The sequence below is a fragment of the Thermobia domestica genome, chromosome 11 (assembly GCF_964235325.1).
Source record: "Thermobia domestica chromosome 11, izTheDome1.hap1.1, whole genome shotgun sequence".
NCBI lineage: Eukaryota > Metazoa > Arthropoda > Insecta > Zygentoma > Lepismatidae > Thermobia > Thermobia domestica.
The window spans coordinates 83,454,233-83,479,326 of NC_137464.1; the positions used below are offsets into that span (position 1 = coordinate 83,454,233).

Genomic DNA, 25,094 nt, shown 5'->3' on the forward strand with positions numbered 1-25,094 from the left:
GGTCACATTTTTGAATATGTCCTCCCTATCTATAATTTGATAGGATTAAAATAAACTGAGTTATGCAACGAAAGAAATATATTGAGATGAAATGAAGGGTTGTTCGAAAAGTAAGATAACTACTGTATATGTGAAATGGTCCAGGATTCTTTCTTTAATTATGGACTATTTAAGAAGTCTTGTTCGGGAGCCATATATACATTGATATTGTATATTTGTAATACTTCCATTTTTGTAATTTTAATTATTGTGGGTTAAAAGTGTTGCTTAAAATTGCATAAACTGTGATGACGAAGAAGAGAAAGATATACATAAAATATATGATACTTAACCGTTGTTATTGTAATACAAGATTCGTCATTTTTCGGGGTTGCTGTGACAACCAGTAGTTGTTGATTGATTATGATATTGAGAGAGAATATAGAGATAATGAAAGCCGACGCTGTCTAAAAGCACTGTGTATTATTTCAAAGTAGTAAGAGATTGATTATGTTGTGTGATTCCATTGTACGTGATACCCTATAGGCATTATATTAGCGAACTGGGAAAAGTAATGATTATATTTAAGAAGTTATCGTTTCAAAGTGCAAGAAGTTATAATAAGTATTCACAATAAGAAAGTAAGCTTACACTGTATAAAAAAATTGAAAGGAGAGCGTTGGACGGCTATGTGGATGGTGAAGGCCGATTTAAAAAACTGATTTTTGTAAACATAGCCTTAATGATAACTTCCAAGGGTGTCATGAGTCACGGAAATTTTACTCATGGAAATTCAGGGAAAGAATATCAGAATTTCAGTGGGATAAATGATCTTAGAAGTTTTTATTTTTAAATTTGCTCTTCTGATCTGATTTAACATTTAATACTCACAAATAATAGTGAGTACTTGTCACGTTAGATTTTTCTTCATTTCTGTGCAATTGTCAACTTCATGAAAGTTGAAAAAGTTGAACTTTATCAAAGAATCATACAAGGCATGCTTCTTGCTAAATGGTAATGAATTTTGCTAAATTAACGTTTTATATAAAGAACTTTATTTTTTCTTGCTGTGAGTACTGAAAAACATACGGTAAGTCCAACATGAACAATATAAAATTTACCTTTCTTTTTTGATAAAAACTAAAATCCACTACAGTAAGAAAATCCACTAATATGGCAGTATTGAGTACATATGATGGCGTAAACTTACTGGCCACTTGTGGCAACGTCTTCTGGCGATATTTTTGAAAGCTTTTTCCTATTTCATAATTAAAGGGCGTAGTCTACGAGGGATGATCGAAAAAAAAAAAAAAAAGTTACAGAGCTTATTATGGCTTATGTGTAAGCCATAGGTGCAAGATCAACACCTGATGATAAGAGGGCAGCTTTCAATCTAATCAACTTTTGTACTCAAGCGCTTTTCACAACTGTAGATGAGGTTCTCACACCGGTTGCACAGAAATCTACGTCATATTCTTTTACCCATCTTAAGGTAGAGGTATTCTCGTACTCACCATGAGGCAGAGGTTTTGACATCAAAACATGTCAGATAGTGGTGGCAGCCATATTCTGCTTTAGAGCACGGAAAAGGTGAAAGTTATTGGGGGCTGAATGGAAGAGCTCTAGTCACTCTCAGCATAAACGCTGATAGACTCAACATTTTTTTTTTTCTGATGGGGTATTGCATTATCATCCACATTATAGCAGAGGAACTAGGACGTTTTCGTCTGATTTCATCCTGCAACTTCAGAAGTGTCCTACAATACTTTCTAGCATTCACTTATTGTCTCTGTTCCAAATGATCGATCAGTAGCACACCTGATACTTTCCACAATACGGTACACAAAACTTTCTTGGACGAAGCAACCAGTTTCAATTTCTTCTTCCATGGAGAAGATGCATGCTTCCATTATATGGATGCTTGCTTCTTTAATGGGAGTGAACAGATGCAATATTGTTTCATCAGTAGTTACTACCTGGTGAAGAAAATTGTTCCCCTCCGCTGTCTAACTCACCAGGATATTCAGCGACGTCGCTATTCTAGTTGTCTTATGGTTCTCGGGTAGTGCCTGTGACATCTATTCGCACACACTTTTCTATACTTAAGGACATTAACAACAGTGTTCTGCACAACGCCATATGTAGTTCCAGTTCAGCTTATATTGAGTATAATGGTCTATTTCTGGCCACACGAAACAGTCATCCAGGAGCACAATTCATGTCAGTGAATGAGGTACTTGGTCTACCGCTGTGTCCAGAGTTGTCATTAATAATACTGGTCCGTTCTTTTTTGAAGGCTCGACATCACTTCGCTACATGTTATCTTGAATTTGAAACTTTCCTATACATCTACAAAAATCTATCTATTAATATTAGCAGGTGTAGTATTTTTAGCCAACAGGGATCGTGCTATTAACCGCATTTCTACTCTTGACAAATTTTGCCGACGAGTCACCATTTTAAATGTCCGCTTCCCGAGTGTACATAATCAGAATATGAAGTCCTCAAGCGTGCAAAAAGACAAACGTGTAATTAATCAACAAATAAATTTTCGTTGAGTTACAGTGAATAATACTAGTTATATGCATTGAAACTTTTTTTTCTCCGATCATCCCTTGTTCTTTACTGGCCAAACTAATGATACTGTTTCTAAGCCGGTAAAGCTAAAGTCTGCCCACAGTCAGATAAATATGATAGTTTTATATTTACAAGAAGATATAAATAATTAAAAACTAAAGGTCATGAAGTTATAAATGTCTGTACTCTTCATTTGAAAGTGTCTGTACTCTTCATTTGTACTCTTCACTTTTATTTAAACAAAATGTTGAATTAATTTTTTCAGTAATGGATGAGACAGGGAATAATTCTCTGCCACATAGGAGTAGCGTCAACCTGCCGATTAAAGACAGTAATAAGCATATGCGGGGAAGTACTGAACGTGTCGGAAGCCTGCCTGTTCCATCAGAAGTGAGCGGTAGTGAATTAATCCTAGAGAATCCTAGAGAAGGACTAGGAATCATTTGTCAGCAAAATCTTCAGATGATTACTGCAGTCCGTGATCCAATATTCGAGGTATTTATCGTATTTAAATTTACAAATATTAAAATCGTAGTATTTTTAATGGATTTTTTTTTTTTTTTTTTATTCCTGGACTGTAGTTTCTGTACATTATTAACACAACATTGCTTCCATGTATAACTTCCTTATACTTTACATAAAAAAATTGTAAAAAGTCATAACTGAAATAGATATTAATCAAATATGTATGTTAATGGGTCAATCCATGCAAAGTGATCGAGAAAAAAGAAAAATTGCAGCTCGACCTTTTCAAAAAAGATGACCCCGGACTACATGCACTCACAAATTCAGACCTCTACGTCCGTTGTTTTCTCTTCCCAAACATGTTTCAGTGTCCAAAAATGTTGCTACTGCAGACCCTGATTTCACCCCTTCAAGTGGTTTTATGCAAAAATGTTAAGAGATCAAAGTTTTAGCTCTGCACGAGTCGCAGACGTCTAGCAATTTTCAGTTTGTTAGTACAAATACATGCTGAGAAATTCAAAACAACGTAAACGCCTAATATCGAAAAAACGCAAAATGGCTCCAGCCCCTGTGTCGCCATGGGATGTTGTAAAAAATAATTAATTGTGGTTTTGAAGTACCCTGATATAGGATAAACATTCATGAAAAGATTAGATTTTTTGGAGATGGTCGATTAGAATGGATTGACTCTAATTAGAAATCGGAATAGTTTTTCTTTCATAGGTATATATATAATTGTTTCATTAAAAGTGGACTGGAGAATGACTGAGTTTCGAATTCTGGCTTTGTTGTTCTTTTGGAGCTGTCAAGCAGCGCTCTGTGGAGAAAGGCAGAACCTACAGGCATATAGGAATTCACATGGCTGCCTCTCCGCACCCAGCTGCTGAGAGTGGAAAGTAGCAGGGTGCCTTTGAAAGGGGAGGAGTACTATTTATTAGGAAATTTGCTAATCATTGTTCTGTTTTGTACCTCTCTTGAGCAGGAACCTTCGTACACTACGATGATGCGGAAAAAAAAAAAAAATAATAATAATAATAAAAAAAAAAAAAACTTGGGCCCGCTTTGGGAAAACAGTATGTATTGTTTTCCTGTCTTCGATTTGAACACAGAAGAATACGTATTTGTTTCATTTTGTCAATTTCATGTTAAAAAATGAAACTAATAATAATAATAATTTTGAAATTCAATAGCTCGAATGTAGAATGGATTTCGCAAATCAATTTATCACTTTGCCTCTACGCATGTAAAAACACATTACATTACATCTGGAAAGAAATGCCGGGTGTCAGTTATATGCCTCACTGACCCGAAAGCCTGAAGCGATGAAGCTGACCAACATTTTAATGCTGCCAAAAATACAGAAGACTTTAGAGTGGAGATGTGATATTCTTTCAAATACAGACAAGAAATTCCAGAAATTCTAACTTGACGAGGAAAAAATACTGAAGGACTATTAGAACACACACTTTTTTTTTTTTTTTGGGGGGGGGGTGATTGAAGTACTTATGAATGGTTTACCTGCCATGTCAGGTTAAAATCTAGTTGTATTGCTCCGATTTCGAAAAAACATATTTTATATCTCAAAAGTTATGATAAATAAAAAAGTTAACTAAAATTTGACTAGTGAAAGAAGAACTGAAAAGCACGAAACAAGATTAGAAAGTATTCAGTTTTGCCGTTGTCGCATGCCGCTGCACCCTACAGATATCTACCTACTGTACATTTATAATTGATATATTATGTATAAGGCAAAGCGACATGGGACAATTGCAAAACTGAACATTTTTTGATAATGTTTTATGCGTTTCAGTTTTCTTTCTGTAGTCTAATTTTAGTTCGTTGTATTTTCTTCATTGTCTGGTCAGTACGAAATAGGTGGAAATAGGATCAGTCCATTTGAAACGGTCCAAAAATGGTCAAAGTGGTTGCTCGATCATCTCCGAAAATTATAAAAATTTCAGTATGATGAACCTTGTGTATGAGAAGGTCAAGAACACTATTTACGTTGTCGTATATACTGTACAAGTGTTCCTGAATGGCGGCCATCCTTGTTGTCGGTGGAGTGCCAATTTTTGCATTTGCAAGTGTGTACGAAAACTCCAGTAGATCAGGATGTACGAATCAGATGAACACCAAACATAAACGAATGTTTAGAGGAAAGACTGAGGTATACGGAGAACATATACTCTTGCTTTTAAATAAATATGCAGGGTTGCAAAGCAATACATGAAATCACCAGAAAAAGCACAGAAAATTACACTTTTAAAGGGGCTGTTTGTTGGAATTGCGTAAAGTGGGGGCATACTATTCCATATAAAGAGTCTGAAGAAATATCCAGAGCTATGATACTAGATTTATGGGGGTCCGAAAGTTGAAGTTTGAGATTTTGAAGCCATTTTTGAGGCATAATATCTCAGGAAGGCAAAGTGCTAAGAATTGCTGCTTAGGCCACAAAGTAATTTTGTATGTGAATAAACTATTGAAAAAAAAAAAAAAAAAAAAAAAAGTCAGGACTAATATTACACGAAGAAAAAGTGAAGACATGTTAAAAACGCAAAGAAGCCACGTGTGTGACGATGGTCGTAGCCCGGGAAAAGTTAAATGTTCTGATAGTTTTCATGCTAGATCTCAAAAACTACGCATGGTTCAGCAATTAGGCCCGCTTTCGGTTGAATTCAGTTGTGCAAAAGCTTGCGAGTGGCATTTGTTCCGTCTTCCTAGCTTCATGATCATTGCCACGTCTATATGGAAGAGGGGGTTAGCTCCCCCATGCACCCACGACGTCCGTCGCCTAAGTGGACCGCGGTATTAAGGCACTCAAAGTATCTGCAAAATGTCATTGAGATCCAATCCCAGTTACGGAAGTTAATGTGTCCACAAGGTTGCTTTACATCTATCTATCCTATATAACGCAACTTTGTGGACACATTTCCGAAACTGGGATGGTGATGGGTGTCGTGGGTGCAAGGGGGAGCTAACCCCCTCCCCCACATGGACGTGACAATAATAATAGAGCTAGAAAGACGGAACAAACGCCACCCGCAAGATTTTGCACAACTGAATGGAAACGAAAGCGGGCCTAATTGCTGAACCGAGATCAAGCATGAAAACTATCAGAACATTTAAACGACCATCGTCACGCACGTGCTTCTTAGCGTTTTTAACGTGTCTCAATTTTTTCTTCACGTAATATTAGTTCTGATTTTTTTTTTTTTTTTTTTTTTTTTTTTTTTTTTTTTTTTTTAAATAGTTTATCCACATATAGAATTACTTTGTGACCTAAGCAGCAATTTTTAGCACTTTGTCCTCCTGAGATATTACGCCTCAAAAATGGCATCAAAATCCCAAATTTCAACTTTCGGACCTCCATAAATCTACGGTGCCAGTAGTATCATAGCTGTGGATATTTCTGCACTCTTTACATGGAATAGTATTCAGCACAAAACTTATAAACCTTACACTTTATGTCACGGACCAAATCACCCCGGTGAGAAAACAATGCGGCAAGTAAAAAAATATTATAATTTTTTGATGTCTTAATTTCTGAACTGATAAATAGGCCTAGCATGAATTATTTAAAACAATTTGTACTTTTGATCGTCTATTTTATAACCAGGGCTCTGATTTTGATGACCTAAAATTATCAAAAATTACAAAATCATAATAACACATTAGAAAGCCTCTAGAAATGTATTACAAAAAAATATGTATTCATGCTTTCTGTGAATGTCTAGGCTTTAATACTAGGGTTAGTTGTGCCAATGTAAAGAAGTAAGTCTTGCTGGAAAGCATTTTGCATTTGTAATTATATATAATAAATGTAGTTTGTTTGATTTTGTTTTAATAAGCAAATGCTGTTAGGGGATTAAGTCCTAGAATGATTTTCATTATGGAGGATTATGTCCTATGCAATTGTTGTGTTTACTTTCTCTAAAAGGATAATAATAATAATAATAATAATAATAGTTTTTTCCGTTCCTTATATTTTTTCAGTCCAGTCTGTAGCCTTTCTTCATTTTTGTTGACAATTTCTCTTTCCTATGTCTTTTATTATCTGTCTCTTTTCGATTGCATTCTATCTCGAAACAAAACAAGATCAGTTTTCTTAACTAAGTTCTCTAACCACAACCTTTACACCGAGCAAAATCGGAAACATGAATGACAAAACTTGTTTCCTTGCTGATGGTGGGGGCGGGGCTGAAGAACCAAGGGGTAGAGGAAGCCCTGAGGTTACCCGGTCACGGAAGATGAATGCAAGCCTTCTTTCTCCGGCTGCATTTTTTGAACAGAGTCATCTAACGGGAAAATGCTGAACTTTTAAAACATTAGTTACTGCGAGAATGTGCATTATTTAATTTAATTACCATTTTCTCTGTAGATAATAATTAATAAAACAAGAAAATTATAAGTTGGTTAAAGACAAATCAAAGATTTTGAAGGTATGCACCACAATTGCTAATTCTCATTACTTTCTCTAAAAAGCGGAATGGAGTTTAGTGGTAAATCTTGATTTCCTTATGGGAAATTAAAAAAATGATATTACTAATTTTGTATAAATTACACACTTTATGAATTCTTCATGAATTTGAATATGATTAAATGCATAAACCTACTTTACGATTTTCTTCAAATGAGCAGTATAGGACGTGATATGCAAAATTGAAAAAAAAAAAAAAAAAAAAAACATGTTAAATTTATCCCATTTTTCACAGCATCCTCTGAAAGCTCCAGTCCACTCTCAATACAAGCAGTTTCTGGTAAGCAAGAGGAAGAGGAGCACCTCGTATAGATTTAATTTCTTCTTTGTATTTGAGTAATATTATCCAATTAGTCTCCAGCGTGCGGATCTCCTATGGACTGGATACTATTAAGTGAGAAAGCATATTATCACATTTCTCTGGAGACAAGGAGAGGAGTGCACGGTGGCTTATGGTCGCAGGCTTACCTCTGGTCCATGGTTCGATCCCAGATCATTTGAGTTTGTGATCGGCATCATCATCAAGGGTTTTCTCGAGGTTTTCCTCTTTCCTCTTATATTCTCATTCTACCAATTCTTTCATAATTATTGACTTCCGTTAATCATCCCTCTCTTTTAGTATAAAGGACATAATCGTGAGATATATTTCATTTTCTCTTTTTTTTTTTTTTTTTTTTTTTCGTCAGACACACAAATCACAAATGGTTCAAGTATATGCTCCTGCTACAAGTCATTCAGAAAAATAAATGGAAGAATACTATGGAAAGAGTAGAGTTTATCAAAGAGAAAACTATTATATAAAGGTTGTCATGCATGGAGTAGAAGTAATTTACTACGAAGTAGACTCGTCAATCATTACTTGTTTGCAGCAAACAGTTTTATATATATATATATTTGAAGGTTGTTATTTTGTTACGAGTTTTTCTTTTTTTTCTTTCTTTAATAGAATTATAGCGTACCTCAATTTAGCACCCTGGTCAGTAAAGCCTTGTTAGAGGGTAAACTTCATCAGCACTGGCGGCGTGCAATATTCGAATGTGCTTCCCATTTTTTGGAGTATAAACCAAGGACGAGCCGACACTACTCACAAATAGGAGAATTTATGATTCTGAACTTTCCTCAGTTCGCAAGACCGGGCAAGAAACCTTGGGTAATATTCTTTTTCTTGAATAATTCAGAATTTGATTTCTTGTTTTATTATTATTTTCTTTGTTAGTTCGTACTTAAATGATTATATGAGATTATTCTATGCACTTTAATTCTCATTTTAATTCTGCATTATAGTCAGTTTCTTTTTGAGACAATAATAAATTATGTACAGTGTACAGAGGTCAAAGAAAATCCGATGCAAGAAAACAAAATTAAAAATAGAAATATATGTACATGTTAGCTAGGACGTCTTAAGAGATGTGAAAAGTACAAGGTTGATTCATAAGTCTTGCACTCTTTTGGTACAAAACATATTTATATAGTACAATGAAAGCAGATTAACATTCAAAATATAGCCTCACGTGTTGGACTATCTGCAGCCACTTTCCTCCCAATTCCTCGATTCCACGTCTTATTCTTAGAGGCAAAGAAGTCAGTCACTGCTGTTTCCATCTCCTGCTGATTGGTGATGTCAGAAAATGCTTCATGAACCATGACAAATAGTAATCTGAAGTGGAAAAGTCAGGATTATGTACCGGATGTGGCATCAGTTGCATGGCATCAAGTTCCTAAATTTCTATTGCCTTTTTCAGGCCGAGTATGATCTTGTGTTTTTCTTTTGCAGCAGGGCGTGCTTTCAGTTCACCAATGCAGGATATTTTTGGTGTAGTACAGCACCCATCTGCTCCAATTATCCGGAATAACAATCGGCATTGATTACACGACCGTTAGAAAGGAACTTGAAGTGAATTACCCCGTCGTAGTTCAACCAGATGCAGAGCATGATTCTATCCTCGAAATGATCCTGTTTGACAACCGGTTCTGGAAGTTGGACCTTGCTCAACCACTGTTCTTTCATATTCGGATTTCGAAAAAAACACCCGCTTTTCGTCGCGTGTGACAGTGTTTTCGGAAACTCACATTAGGCGGATCTCGCAGCAGTTGTCGATATACATTCGCTTTCCTCTGGGTCTGAGCTGGGGTCAACCCATGTGACATATTGCAGCAGCTTCTGATGGTTTTCCCGAGTTCGTAAAGATGACGCACTCCGGTAGACTGGACCATCTATGTTACCTCTTGGACCAGTTTGACCTTGTAATTACGGTCGATCACCGCGTATAGTCGCGCCTACTGTTTAGGTTCAAGATTTTTACATACACACTAATTATTTGCTGAGCAAAACCATATATTTTTATTAAAAATTAAATATGTGTTACAGTTTCACCAACTAACTCTTTGACTGTCCTCCTGTTATCTTGTATCTCATAGTGTCTGATGAACCCAAAGAGTTAGTGAAACTGTAATACATATTTATTTAATTTTTAATAAAAATATATGGTTTTGCTCAGGAAATAATTAGTGTGTATGTAAATATATACAAAGCAAAGATCTTTGTACATAGAATGTTTTTCGGATCATGGTGTTTTCAAGAAGTGATTAGTAGGAATATTGACAATGTAGAAGGAATAATCTTCTACCTCGTGCGTAGACAGGAGCTCTTTTCTCTAGTCCATCATTGAAAACTCATGGTTGGAAACGCAGCCATTTCTCTTTTAAAACCATTCTGTTATCTGTAGACAGAAATAAACGCTTGGGTCCACAGTTACCTTGCAGAACAGTTCTGATTCATGGAGTGGCATAAAATGGAGGCATATAAGTCATGAATAATTTCCAGAAAAATATCATACCATTCGTAATGCAGTCCAGTTCCGTCATACCATTCAGTTCCGTCAGCGACTGCTACATGTTGCACTTGCAATATTTGCTCCAGATTCTGAGCTTCAGAAACCATCACAGATGTTCAATAATGGTGAGATCTGGGGATTGGATGCTTGAGGAAAGATATTGTAGATTTATCTCGATGTTCATGAAGCCACATTTCAACAGCTTCGTGGAAGCGTGCGTTATTGGCCAGAAACATCTGGATCAAAGGATACACTGTAAGCTGCTAGCCCCACCAACGTAATTTGCGTATCAAAATGTAAATATAGTAATTTACATATATATATATATTAATATAATTTAATAGGCAAAGTTAGTAATAATTTGTAACTATATTAGAATAATTCCGATATATAAATATGTATTAATAAAATTCGAAAAGTGTGTTCAAATTAAAGTCCAAACAAATTACTAAAAAAAATCTTTCTCTGTGTAAGAAGAACTCCTCTTCACAAAATTTCAAATTTCGCATCACACACCGGGATAATACTAAAAGCCAGGATTTCAATAACCTTTAAGCTATCATAGTTGCTAACCTAAAATAGAGGGCAAGCCCAAAAGAAGCAGGCTTATAGCGTATATTCTATCGGAACAGAAATCAGGAAAAGGAAATAAAGTTAAAAGCATTGACCAGCAACTATTGTTACTTCCAAACTCATTCTATTGTTTACGGGTACACTCTTTAATGCTAAATTTTTGTTACAATAGATGTTAAATTTTCAATCTGTCCTGCATCTTCGCGCCTCTGAAATTACGTTAAGTAAGGCTTGGCTGGTAGGAAAGCCCCCCCCCCCCTTAAAAAAAGGATTCAATGTCAGGAGTACCAAATTCAAAGGGTATATTATTAATAAGTAATATTCGATATTAAAATGTTCTTGGAAATTTCGATATCAGTAAAAAAAAAAAAAAAAAAAAAAAAAAAAAAAAAAAAAAAAAAAAAAAAAAGTTTTATTCGTTTCGTTTCCCGCAAGCTTCCAATTCAGTTAAAAAAATTTTCTCAGCCACTCCTGGATGACGGGGGTAGTATGTCTGGGGGAAAACAAACAAAAACAACTCACCTCCTAAAATAAATTTTTTGTTCACCTATCATTTAAAAGGAATAACTTTAAAAATCTACAAAAATAAGTAAATTACTTATATACTTTATTATATGTGTGTGGTTATTATTTGTTACATATAAATATTTCATAATAAATTTAAAAAAAAATGTAAAAGTTAAAACAAAAGCAGACAGGTCCACCATTACCCGTCTGTTAAAAGGTAATTTATACGTGTCACTAGAGAGCGTTAAGCACCAGAAAAACAAAATGTCTGCTTGGAAATTCCTAACGGGTTTCCACGACTAGTAAACAAAATATAAAATCATGATTTAATAAAATTGTAATAATTTTTCGGTGCAAAAAACATAATAAGTGTGTATAAATAAATTCTAAGTGTACGTATAAACCCATAAAATGGTATAACAGTATGTAAATTTTAAATTATTTACAAATTTATCAAAATGTCACCGGCTCAACGCGGGTGGCAGATCACAAAGGAAAAAACGGTAAACAACCCCAAAAACAATAAAGATAAAAAGAGTTTACAACTTAGAAAACAACCAGGAAAATAAATGCAAAAACTCAAGGCGTAAACAGTTAGTTCTTAGTTAGCCACCGATCCGTTCAATTCAAGTTCATTGTAATTCTCAGTGGAAGCTGTATTCAGTTGTGTTTATAAACTACGGCCCAGATAATGCATAAATAGTGCTTAAATTAACAACTTAAAAATCTCAACGGATTATATTGCTATAAAAAAATTAATCATAATAATAATTAACTATTGTTGATTATCGTCACTGTATAAAAAATTAATTTTGCTTAATACCCGCTAGTGAAACTCAATCAGTAAATTAACGTAGAACTTAAATCATGTGAAAGTGTAATAAACAGCGTACCCAATAGCCTATTGTGTTTTATCTTGTGTTCGTTCGACACTGTTATTTCTTGAGAAACAAAACAACGAAATTTCAGGGCAAAAAGGACTTCGTTATAAACGCCTTAATAATAAAACAACAAGCATCATGCTAACATAGTTAAATAAAAGGTAAAATATGAATGATCTCAAAAATAAAAAGTTACATCGTCCAGAGGACTTATACCAACAAAAAAAAAAAAAAAAAAAAAAAAAAAGCATCAAAAGCAGTAGGATCTTACCGGAATAACGAAAACTAATTCCAAAAGATAAGAGGACTACCTATAGTAATCACTGTCAAGTGTCTGTAACTGAAAACTTTTAAAAAAAATCTTAACATAAAGTGCACACATATGATCAATCTATCACGGTAATTTTTTTTTTCTGTCGAAAAAATATATAGTGTTAAATAAAATTGTTATTCGTAAGTCTGTAATCTTTTAAATGTCCTTGTTCCCAAAAATAAAGGTAAGCACTCTTATATATTTGCTTCTCTCTCTTCCAGTTGTGCCTCTTGGCCGGGTCCAGAGGAGGCTGTAAATAATATTTCTCAGTCTTCATTTAAATTTTATCTCATGATAAAAAATCCTCTGATAAAAAGATGACAAAAAAATTAAATTATAAAGGCCATAACAAGAAAAAGTCGTCAAAGGAGTACGGCAACCCACGTGAGAGAAGGACATTAATTTCTGTAATATATATATATAATTTCACTTTGGCTTAAAGGTGTCAATATTTCCTCTACCCATCTCTCATGTGCTGGAAAGTCAATAGTCCATTCATTGTGGTAACTTTAGGTAACTACGCAAACATAACCATACAGCTTTAAACATAAAAGAGCCCTTTACATAAAAACTATCCAAAAAAAGCCCGTTACAATTTGGCGTCCAGCGTGGGGCTATTTCCATGCTAGCTTTAGGCTGCTGGGAAATTTTATCATCAAATAAGAAGTTATTTTGTAAAATTCGCGAATATATGAAATATTTTGTCCCCCCCAAAATTCCCAAGAATATTTTAGTATCTTTTTAAAAAGTTCAAAATAGTGTGTGTCAAAACAAAATTTTATTGTTATATAAATGTGTCAGATTTGTGTTAAATAGAGTTCAAGGGGAGATAAGAGAAAAGCCCTTTACAGCACGTGATCAACTAAAATGTCCACAGAATCACTGACTGGTCAGCATAATCACAGGAACTATGGAATATGAGGAAGTTGCGGCCAACAGCATCACAAAGCCCCTACTAGGACTCATGGCGATAAAGAGGTGACAGTTCGAAGCATAAGTTTCTTTGGGCGTCCGCCATACATAAACACGGCCTGTAAGTGGAAATAAGATAGAGGAGGAGTCATCGATCTATATTACGCTTTTCAATCATCAGCGTCCCACTTGGTACGTTTTAAACACAATTATCGTCGTTCTAAATAGCTATTGGCGATGATCAGTGATTTGGTAATTGCAACCTGACTGCCGATGATCAGGATATGCAACTTGTGTCGAACTATGACTGTCGCAATATGCTGCTCTAGGTGTTCCAGAGTCACTTCTGCCACATTAACTCTCCGGTACTTGCTGACATTCATCTCTCCGGTACTTGCTGACATTCATTTTTCATCCATCCAAAATTACTCCCCATCGATGTTATTTGCCACCAGTTCGGTAACTCGTCATCGCTTTGGACACTGTTCTTTGGGATGCATCTAACGAACATAATCCTAGATAAGCATGAACCAAGTAACCTCACACCCATAATTGTGGCTTCATTAAAACACAGAGTAGACTTTTTTTTTTTTTTTTTTAAATAAAACTTTGTGCCTACTTCAGCGTATGCCTCCGTCCTACCGCTAATTACTTAACAATGGCTATACATGCGTCCTCTCGTTTATCACCTCGCACGTCTTACTTAATAGAAACTACATGCGTTTTCGTTAATAGATATGTCTTAAGTTTCCCTTGCTGAATTCATCCGAAGATTATTCGTAAGTTCAAGATTGGCCATTATTTTACATGAATTAAAGCTGTGCAAGGGTATGGAAGGAACAGACTAATGTACTAATAGAAGTACATTACATAGCAAGCTTGTAGCTTATATTTAAAACCTTGGCCTAAGGTGTACCCTGATTGATGCATTGACGAATTATTTTCTTCAGTGCTTATTACTCTTCATGCGAGCGATACCAATATACGCAATATAATGTAGTGTTAGTTTTGGAACAATTTTAATTTAAATTTTATTTATTATCTTGCAACATTTTCACTTTTAAAAGGAATAAGGCGAGATTCGGAACTGTATAACTTTAAAAAGTTCTAGCTTGTTCTAGACGAATATTGTAATATAATGGGAACATTGAGATAGCGTTATTGGACCATTCTTTCAGTTGGAAAATTAGTCAGGCTGTTTCCTGTGCTAGTTTAGGATCTTCGGTCACACTGTATCTTCTGTTTTTCTATTGTATTAACACATTTTACAGTACTTGTATCTCTCTTAGTTGTTTTGCATTGAAAGTTATACGTGAGAATATTTCTTACAGTATTTTGACTTATATTCTTACAGTCTTTTTCAAGTATTTATGTATATTTCAGTCAGTCTTCTGTAAATCATTGTCAGGACAAATTAGAAAATTGAGGATGTTCCTAAAAGCAGGAGGATCGACACAAGGACAGTTACCTGCTCGACAGACACTGCAACCCACAAAAAACTCGGAAATAGACGAAAGGTAAGCATTCATATTTAAGTTTAATGTGTAGTTTTCTACTTTGCATTAGGATATACAGGTTAAAACACCCTATTCATATATAATGCATTGTTTGATAAGTGAAATTAAATGTAAAAAAAATAAATAATTTATTTTTTGACGTCCCAGTGTCGTTAAAAATGGAAAAGCATATTGCTCTTGCAAAAATTTCATCTATAAGCTTTTGCTATATTTTTCTTATACATAGTTGTGTTTCGAACATTGTTTGTGCATGTTGGGTAAAATGTGCTTTGCTAAACCTATAGATGCATGAATTTAGAAGAGATGAGTTGTTTATTTTAAATTTTTTCATAAACAGAATTTCAAGAAATTCTGTCTTCAGCCACATATACGTATGTTTCCTAGCGAGAGAGCTGTTGGCTTTGCCACCACTTTGTTTCAATCTTTCACTGCTACTTATGTAATCAGAAAGAAATCAAATATGTTGTCCTCCCTTATCAAAGCTTGTTCACTGCTTATTTTTATGTCTAGAAGACTACTTTAGTGTGTTGTCAATGAAATCCTTTGCCAACAAAACCGGGATTGACAAGCTATAGAAGCAAGAGGCAGTCAACCTGCAACCCTTGTGTGATAATAGTGCATAATATTGCGCTCCGAACTCAGCGCAAAATCTAAAACTAAATACAATATTTTATTTTAGTTAATACCAAATTGTAAAAATCACAGTGGTAATTTTGAATAAATTCTATATTATCGAATTAGAAAATAGTGATCAAAGATAAACCATTACTTCACAATGTAAAGTGACATTCTGTTATTGTCATCATCGTCACCAGAACAAGGATATATAGTCTGAAATACAAAGAAAACACAAGAGTTCATCTACATTAAGAGTAAGATGCTACTAGAGAAAAAATATGATTGTAGATATATCCCAGTCGACTTCAGGCATCTTCACCACAATCATTGACTTAATCAGCACGAAACATCTTAAGTAGAAAAGTTGGCAATACTTGCAAGGCGATCTGTTGATTTTGCGACAGATAACGGGTCATCATTTATTTAGAATTTTGACAAAGCTCTAATAAAAATTTAAAATTACGTAGGAATACGTCAGATTTTCTTAACGAGAACCTGGAACTGGTTTAGGTGTTAGTTCTCCATAATGTCAAAATGTATCTCTCACATTATTTGTGAAAATGGAATAATCGTCATTAGTGGAACAGTGACTATAATTCGGTCTACTGCGTCTTTCGCGAGTGATATACGTAATTTTTGGGCCTATTACTATTAATGTTTTATTACAACGAAAGTAAATCAAATTTTAATACAAATATATATTTCTGTATATAATAGAAATTTTTTGTGTGCTTTAGGGTGATTTTATGTAATGTGAATTAAAATCTAAAAGTACAAATTTTGCAATATAAATATACCATGACAGAAGTAGTTTAATGCTATAAGGCATGTAAACATAATATTTAATTTGATTTTCATTTCATCTTATTTAAATTAGCGCTCAAACAACGCAATAGTATTTATATATTGAGTTATATCAGCACTAGCGGTACAATTGGAGTACAACTTTAGCGTGTATTGCCCAAATGTCCTGACCTGTACTCTGTTCTCCGAACCATATAGCCTACTGGCTACATCCTTCACCTACGTTGGTGCCTCTGAACCACCGCTGAGATTAGCTTAACCTCATATTAATTGTACTGTCACAGGAACTCAACGTCATAGGTTATCCTCACTTTTTCCCTTCTCCAATGATAGGTATGACTGAGTTGAAATTTACTAGAAGAATAAAATGTTTCTTTGTAGAAGTTTTGTTGAAAACAGTTTAGTTATGAGAGAAGATTAAAGAATATTTAATGATTCGTAGTTTCTTTGTTAATAGAATTATTGTATGAGTGATATTTCAGTTGTGTTATGAAGGTACTTATTTCAGAACTTAACAGCCCGCAATATCAATTCATTCATAAGCATTAGTTTCAGGTAAACTCTTAGTGGTCAGCTTATTGTGAAAATTTGTATTTCGGAACATATTAGAATATTTCAGTGGATGATGTCAACTATGACGTCTTAATAATTTTCATTTTCAGCGTAGTACGCTCGACTTCAGAAATCCCAGGAAATGCTAATGATGAAATGACGTCTATGCTTGAATTGAAAGAAGAATCATGTAGAGCTAAACCAAATGCAGCGAAGCTCAAGTCTCTTCTAGAAATAACTTTCCATTGTAGAACTCGTGCAGCAACTGGCAAACCCATTCAGGATTACTTTGAACAAGCCCCGTGTTTGCTGGAATTGAAATATGTAAGCTTATGAGCGTTAATGTCTTTCCAAGTTTGGATAAAATCAGGCTCAAATTATTCCGAACTGGAGAAATATGGGTTTAAGTGAACAGATATTTATAGTCAAATAGGTTTCGGTGTATCTTGTAGTGTGGTCTTAGTGTAGTAGCTAGTATCATTTGATATATATATATATATATATATATATATATATATATATATATCAATACGCCTTGCGACTTTTCAGTCTTTGTACTTACCACGTAATTAGCACAGAAATTGGTGCAATTTTACATATGTACGATATAACCATTGTTGTATGAATTGCCCGCGGACCCCGAGACAGGGATGGAGATCTTTATTCACTTCATCTGTTCCATTATTGTGAGCCCAGCTGTACACGGTAGCAGAGCGTTTACCCTGGAGGTCATCGTCGCGTGGAGCAAAATCATTCCAGGACATCATACCAGAAATATACAGCGATTTTCTCTTTATTTTTGTTAACCAAGCTTTCTATAACGCATTATTCTGTTGTTGAAATTAGAAAAGAATTCAATTAATTATAAAATACAGTAATAATAAACCTTAGGGCAGCAGATACTTCCAGCACACAACAAATATCTTTCCTTCAGTTACTCTTCTTCATTGCAATTACTTCATTTCTTCACTTTTCCGCCACAAGAAATTCAGGTTCTTTGCATTAAATTCGGTCATTGTCTCAATTTTGTCCTCTCCAATGGTCTGTTCATTGTTAGTGTTTCACAAGCCATGCAACATATGTGCTTTGTCAAGAGCCACCTCTTCGATTCTACGGAATATTCTGAAATAAAGGTTTGGAGAACTGTCAAGCTTGAAATTCTTTTCCAGCTTTTGGTACGTGGCTAGTTCCTGCCACTTTGAAGAACAAACATATGTCATGTCCCTTTTCTCGTTTGGACATGAGGACTTATGAACTGCAGGGTGTTGAGGGCAAGCTGACTTGGTGGTTAGTAAAGTTCCACGGTGAGATTTTGGCCACACGTGGAGATCTTCTGACACTTCCTTTTTGCCATCATACACGAGTCGAGAACAAAATCATTGAAGAAGGGCTGCTCGGAAAACTCGATCAGCGATTTTGGGGCGATACAGATTGTTTCTGTATACATGTTCGACAGCCTGAACACGAGGACTGCATGCTGAGATAAAGCCATTGATTAGATATAATTGCAATGACTTGTAATTTCAGAAAGTTACTAGCTGCTACCTATTGATTTGTTTTCTTATTGTGAGTTTACTTTATTATTGCATTTGATTCTTTTCTAAAGTTATCTGTGACTGCTTATATGATCATGTTAGTTTGGATTGCTCATAGGTTATTTTTGCTCATGCAAGTGGTGGAGTGTCCCAAATGTGTAGCGAGTTGCTCAAATTGTTTTAATTTATCTTTGTTTCAAAGAACCTTTCTCTCGACTTCCGGTTTCTTATCCCGGAACATGGTATTCGGCGCATCGGGTTCGTCTTCTCTGCGGTGGCTCTTGCTATTTTCCTCCCTCCTTTTAAATTTTGAGTAATTGTGGATTTCTCCCTCTCGTCGTCCTTTACGTTATCTTTTACTAAATATTTTGGCTATCTTTGTATATAATGATTTTTTTTTTTTTTTTTTTTTTTTTTATGATTGATTCTCTCAGTATTTAGTCATTCAATATCGTGGCATACTCTTTGCCCTGTTGATATTTCCCTATTGTTCGTCACAATAGTCATCCCGTATCGCCTGTATCCAAGTGTTCCTTTTTCAAATTACGTAGATAACTATTATGGGAAAATTCTTTGAATTTGAGCCATTTGACATTGTAAATGCGGATTCTAGGATCATATCATTCAAATAGTTTTTGGTCGAATTTAGACCTCGATATTGGGAGCCACAAGATCATTACCAAAGATGGGTATTGTGCGATTTCCTGGTCTCGGTCACTAGATTGTCTTGGAGTTCTACAGAATGCGATATTTTTTGCGCCAAGACCAGGCTGATGCAATTTTTAAGCTTTACAAGGACAAATTTCTGTTTCGTCACTTTATTCAGATTGCAGATTTGTTAAGGTGCTTAATACGATCGAACAGAGGTGCACACTATCGGGCGGCATTGGACCTATTGTTGTTTAATATGGCCGCCTTTGGGTCATACATAATACAAAACAGCAAATAGTTGTTCTCTTTAAGTATGCCTAGTTGGTATTAGCCTTCTCATTGTATATTAGTTTTGCTGTATTTGAATTCACATTGTTTTCTTTTTGGTTGATATTTTGTTTTTCAGATTTTGTACCTTTATTAGTTTTTTTAGTGGATTTGGATTGACATTATTCTGGATTAGTATATATATATATATATATATATATATATATATATACAGGGCAACTGGTAATTCGATGCATTCTTTGCAAGGGGATGTTCTACAATAACTTTGGAACATTTTCACCTATATAAACCGGGGGTCATAAATCTATAGTTTCTGAGCACATGCGTGATTTCTTTGAAATTTGCCGGCTAACTCGAAGTGCGCCAGAAAGTTTTACCCTGACCCATTTCCACATATCGTAGAGCGATGAAATATTACATGTGTAATCGTGCATACCTATATAGGTCATGTGGTAATGTACAGCTCGTAACTCTGTACCGTTGTTGTGTTATAGGTCCCAACGTGAAGTAAGGTGTGGTGGTCCAAAAACCCTTGCTGCACCTCAGAAAACAGTGTGGCAACATCGCAGAAGTACTTGCCCCTAGAAAATGACTGCATGTTTGGGAAAGGTGAAATGAAGATAGTGTGCGGTCAAGAGAGAACGCAAACTATGACGGATTTCATACCCAGGGTCTTGCATCTGTCTGGCCAATATTCGAGTAGTGAACGAGTGCGTTGTTTTCCAGGAGGCGGACATCTTTTGTCAGCATGTCACTCTCTAGGATTTCACAGAATCTCGCAACGCACGCAGCAGCGAGGCATAGTATAAGCCTAGTAATTGTTTTACCCTTTGTTTGGAAAGCAATAATAATACCCCTGTTGATCCCAAATAAACATGATTGCCACTTTGGTCGCTCAGAGTTGAAACGGACTTCCTTTGGTGGTGTTACGTCGGCACGCTGTCATTGGTTTCGATTGCTATTTATTTATTTCTGCAAGAGGATGACTCAAAGAAGAGTTTGGGTCTCCAAATTCGGGATCACATCGGTCTTTTAGATGAGTCGAGGATTTTGGAACGAACTGTCCCTGGCCTCCTAGAAGGTATATTCCCAGCCTTCACCTGGTGTGAGTGACTAAAAACCAGGGAAAACCTAGTCAAACCAATGACAGCATGCCAACGTAACAACACTAAAGGAAGTCCGTGTTCAACTCAAAGTGATGATTACGTTTATTTAGGATCAACATGGGGCTTTACTACATACTTTCCAGGCGAAGGGTACCACAATTACCAGGATATACTATGCCTCACTGCTGCGTGAGTTGCAGGATTCTGTGAAATCCCAGAGCATGGCATGCTCGCTGACAAAATGTGTCTGCCTCCTGGAAAACAACGCACCCGTTCATTGCTCGAATGTTGGCCAGACAGATGCAAGACCCTAAGTATGAAATTCGTCATAGTTTGCGTTTTTTCTTGATCGCACACTATCTTCATTCCACCTCTTCCCAACCATGCAGTCATTTTCTAGGGGCAAGTACTTCTGCGATGTTGCCACAGTGCTTTCTGAGGTGCAGTAATGGATTTCGGACCACTACACCTTACTTCACGTTGGGACCTATAACATAGCAACGGTGCAGAATTACGAGCTGTACATTTCCACATGATCTACTAGAGACCTGCACGGGCCGAATTTTTCGGCCCGAGCCCAATCCAGCCCGAACGTACCTAGGCCCGGCCCAGCCCGGGCCCGAAAAGTTTTGGAGATTTTCGGCCCGGCCCGATAAGTTTTTAAAATTCTTGGCCCAAGCCCGGCCCGGGCCCGATAAATTTTAAAAGTTTTCGGCCCAATCCCGGCCCGATAAATTTTTTAAAAAATTAGCTCGAGCCCCAATCTTTCTCAAAATTTAGTACTAAATTTGACCTAACCCTCAGAAACATTTTCTAAACTCTGGTTCACAACCTGACGCTTGCCTCCCGAATGGTACTATTGCCTCCTACAACTTTGCCTGTCATCGAGAGAACAAAAACTCCATTCCCTGCAACAAAAATCTAACTTAATTGATTTTTACCATAAAGTGAAGATGGTAATATTGTTTAGCGACAGGGAAAACATTCCCACCCCTTCTTGTTATATTTTGAGTTCAGTGAAGGTCAAGGTCAGAGCTTAATTTACCGCATAATGCCTGCAATCCTCTATAGTGAAAGTGGAGCCGCTAAGCAACACAAACTGTAAATAACTATTGCATTCTTTGTAACATTTTTCACGGACACACTACTTCAACGTTTGGCTTTATTCCAATTATCGTTTAACGAAAGTCAATAATTATTAAAGAATTGCAATTGGTCGGCCCCAGCCCGGCCCGACCTGAAGAGTCGGCCAGCCCAAGCCCGGCCCGGCCCAAAGAAATAACAGTGTCGGCCCGCCCAAGCCCGGCCCGGCCCAAAGAAATAGCAGAGTCGGCCCGCCCAAGCCCGGCCTGCGGGCCGGGCCGGGCTTCGGGCCTCGGGCCAGGCCCGGCCCGTGCAGCTCTCTATGATCTACATAGGTATGCCTATTACACATGCAAAATTTCATCGCTCTACGATATGCAGAAGTGGGTCATGGTAAAACTAACTCGCGCACCTCTCGTTAGCTGGCAAATTTGAAAGAAATCACATATGTGCAAATTACTCAGAAACTATTGATTTGTTACCCCCGGTTCATATAGGTCAAAATGTTCCAAAGTTATTGTAGAATATCCCCTTGCAAGGAATGGATCGAGTTACCAGTCATCCTGTATATCGAGTATTCTAAAAATGGCACCCACGGACCACAGAGCATCATTCTACAGGTCAAAATAAAGCGAAAATGTTGTATGTTGGAATGCCCTCCGTGGTCTCCTTCAGTCGCTGAGGGAAATCAAAATTTTACTATGTGGCAACATCACATATTAACTTGGAATCATTACTATTGCTCTACAAATCCATCAAACAGTTATATCGATTGTTAAGGTAATAAGTGGTGCTAGTATCAACGCCTATTGACTTGAACTGTCATCTGGCAAGAATCGATGTAATCATTTGATGGATTGGTAGATCTACTCTATGATTCTTTATCTGAAATGTTTCCATAGCACAATTTGCATCTCCAGACGAGGACCCGAAAGGTATACAAATATATATATATATTTGGTTTATTTTGATTTGTAGAATAATGCACTGTGGTCCGTGGGCGCCATTTTTAGAGCAGATATATATGTAGGTTTATAATTGTTTATTATAGTTGAATTAAGTAGTTCATTTATTCTCATTAGTTAGTTTGCTCTTTAAATCTACGTTTGGTGTAGGGGACTTAACATCAATATAACACGGACCTTACGTATGTAATGTTGCTTGTATGATTTATCTTGATTATAAGAAAGCAAATTCTTTTTTTCCTGTCGTATGTTGAGCGTGAAAAAGTTATGTACTGTCCTTACATCTTCCGTTGTAATCTCTTTTGTCTTGCCACTTTTAAGCTTCGTTAAGATTTATCATTGCACGAACAATTATATTATGTTACTGTTTTATTTGAGAATTGATTTCTTTTTTTAAAAAAATGAATTAAGGGTTGCATATGACCTCTTGGTCAAGGATTGCGGTTTGTATGATATTTGGAAATTTTTACTATTATTGTTGTTATTACGGTTAGTGCGGTTATAAATTACATCCTTGCAATTCTGAATTGTGTTATTTTAAAGGAAACTAGCTGAACCTGTGCTCTGTACACAGCGCATCATTCGCATATGAGCATGAATCTCCTTGCCATTCCTCACATCTGTACATGTCCCTTTACAGACAAAAGTTAAAGGCATCGTGATAAAACTCGGCAAAGGATACTATAAAAGTGAGATTTTTTTCGATTATTTTGTCAATATCTCGGACCGTTTGCAAGATTTGAGCCTACTTCCGGTTGAAGTTTCTAATTCATACGATAACTGTATTCTTTCTTCTTGCATGCAGTATGTAATAAGCAAGTACAGTACATACACAATTAATTATAATGTCAGTGATATATGGTGTTCATTGGGCAAAACACTCCAAAAATAAAGATTCATCTTAGACTGGAGAAATGGTTATCCTTCCTTTTTCATTATTATTTGGCCATGAAACAAACACCTGAATCATGTACAACCTCAATATACAACTATGTAGTGTTGGAATGTATAATGTGTAGGATATGATGCTTTAGTTTTTTTTTTTTTTTTTTTTTTAATTTCAACACCCAGTATACCCGTAAAAATGTAATAAAGAAATAATGGCCATGTTTTTTTAAATATTCAATTAGAACTGGACAGTCTACGCAAAATTTACAATCGATCAGTAAAAACGTCATCTTTCTACAGCCTGTAATTTCCGAGATCCCATTGTCGAAAGGATTAACCACAAACATATAAACTAAAAGAACTCCAAAGATGGCAGCAGAGTTCGTTTGCTAGATTTTGGAGAAAGCTTATTTAAATACAAAGGCTTTGAACAATAATTTTAAAACATAAACTTTATGAAAAAGATGTATTTAAGTAATTTGTTTAAAGTACACACACTTAAAATATTTATATCTGGTAAACGTGAAAACAAATATAACCGTAAATGAAAGATTTGAAAGCCAAAGTTATAGGTTGGAGCTGAGGCGCTTTTATTGTAATTGTAGCATTTTAATAGATAGATTATGTTGTTTATATTATTTTATACAAGTGCACCACTATTTAAGTTCCGCATATTCTGATGGGTTGTTTTTGAACTTTTCTAATTTTGAGTTGTTCAGTGCACGTTACGTGCTTGTTGATCTAACATACCCCGAAGTATCGTTGTTGTCGATTTATTTGTTTGCGTGTGTTGTGTTTACAGAGATTTAAGCGCGTTTCCGATTTTTGCTGTTAACTTAGTCTGGTCGAGTAAGTCCAGTCCCCGTCGTGCTAAATGTTTCTATAATTTTCTTTAAGCACTTTCCACGTTTGTTATGCTAGTCTTAGTCTGCGCGCATTGTATTGTTATTTTGTGTTGCTTTGGCGATGAGTTGTTCCACCCTATTTGCTAGCATTTTTTATTGTTGATTCTGGAAAGATATTGCTTTAATGTAAGATAATAAAAGGATTAAAGACACTATAATGAGAAAATAAGCAAGTATAGACACTAATGCAGTAAAATAAGGTACAAGTACGTAAAAGACAGATATAGTTAGCTACGACACAGTAGTACAGAATAAGAGAAGATAAGCTGCGTGAGTAATGAAACTGTAGTGATTTCACTATAAGAAAGCGTATATTTGTGGGATAATTTTTGTGTTTTATGCTTATAGAAATACTTGGCAATGCGTAAGGATATGCTTTTTTATTATTATTATTATTTTGAGTGATTTGTATTTAATTTATTATTTTGAGTTTTATTAGGGTCGCATATTCCTTGCTATTTTCAGTTTATGCTACAATTTTAATTTATTATTATTTTGATAATATTCTTGAGTCCATATGTCTCTTTTGTTTTCCTTATTTTTATACATGAATATTCTAATTTTATTTTGTTTTACAAACATTTCCGTTATTATTTATTCTAGCGTGATTAATATTTATGGCTATTTACATTCTAGTTTTTATTTTAATGTATATATTTGATCA

The 25,094-nt window shown here is 35.5% G+C and overlaps 1 protein-coding gene across 4 annotated transcripts in view; it reads left to right on the forward strand.

The window, feature by feature from the left end:
- LOC145664236 (uncharacterized) overlaps positions 1-25,094 on the forward strand; it is a 49,694-nt gene that overhangs the window by 11,918 nt on the left and 12,682 nt on the right. For 3 of the 4 annotated variants that reach the window (XM_081730716.1, XM_081730714.1, XM_081730717.1), the window contains 4 exons: positions 2,822-3,051; positions 8,445-8,648; positions 14,902-15,035; positions 17,120-17,333. In XM_081730716.1, coding sequence (XP_081586842.1) covers positions 2,822-3,051; positions 8,445-8,648; positions 14,902-15,035; positions 17,120-17,333 — 782 coding nt within the window. The remainder of the gene's footprint in view (positions 1-2,821; positions 3,052-8,444; positions 8,649-14,901; positions 15,036-17,119; positions 17,334-25,094) is intronic. The other variant, XM_081730718.1, reaches the window with a different exon arrangement.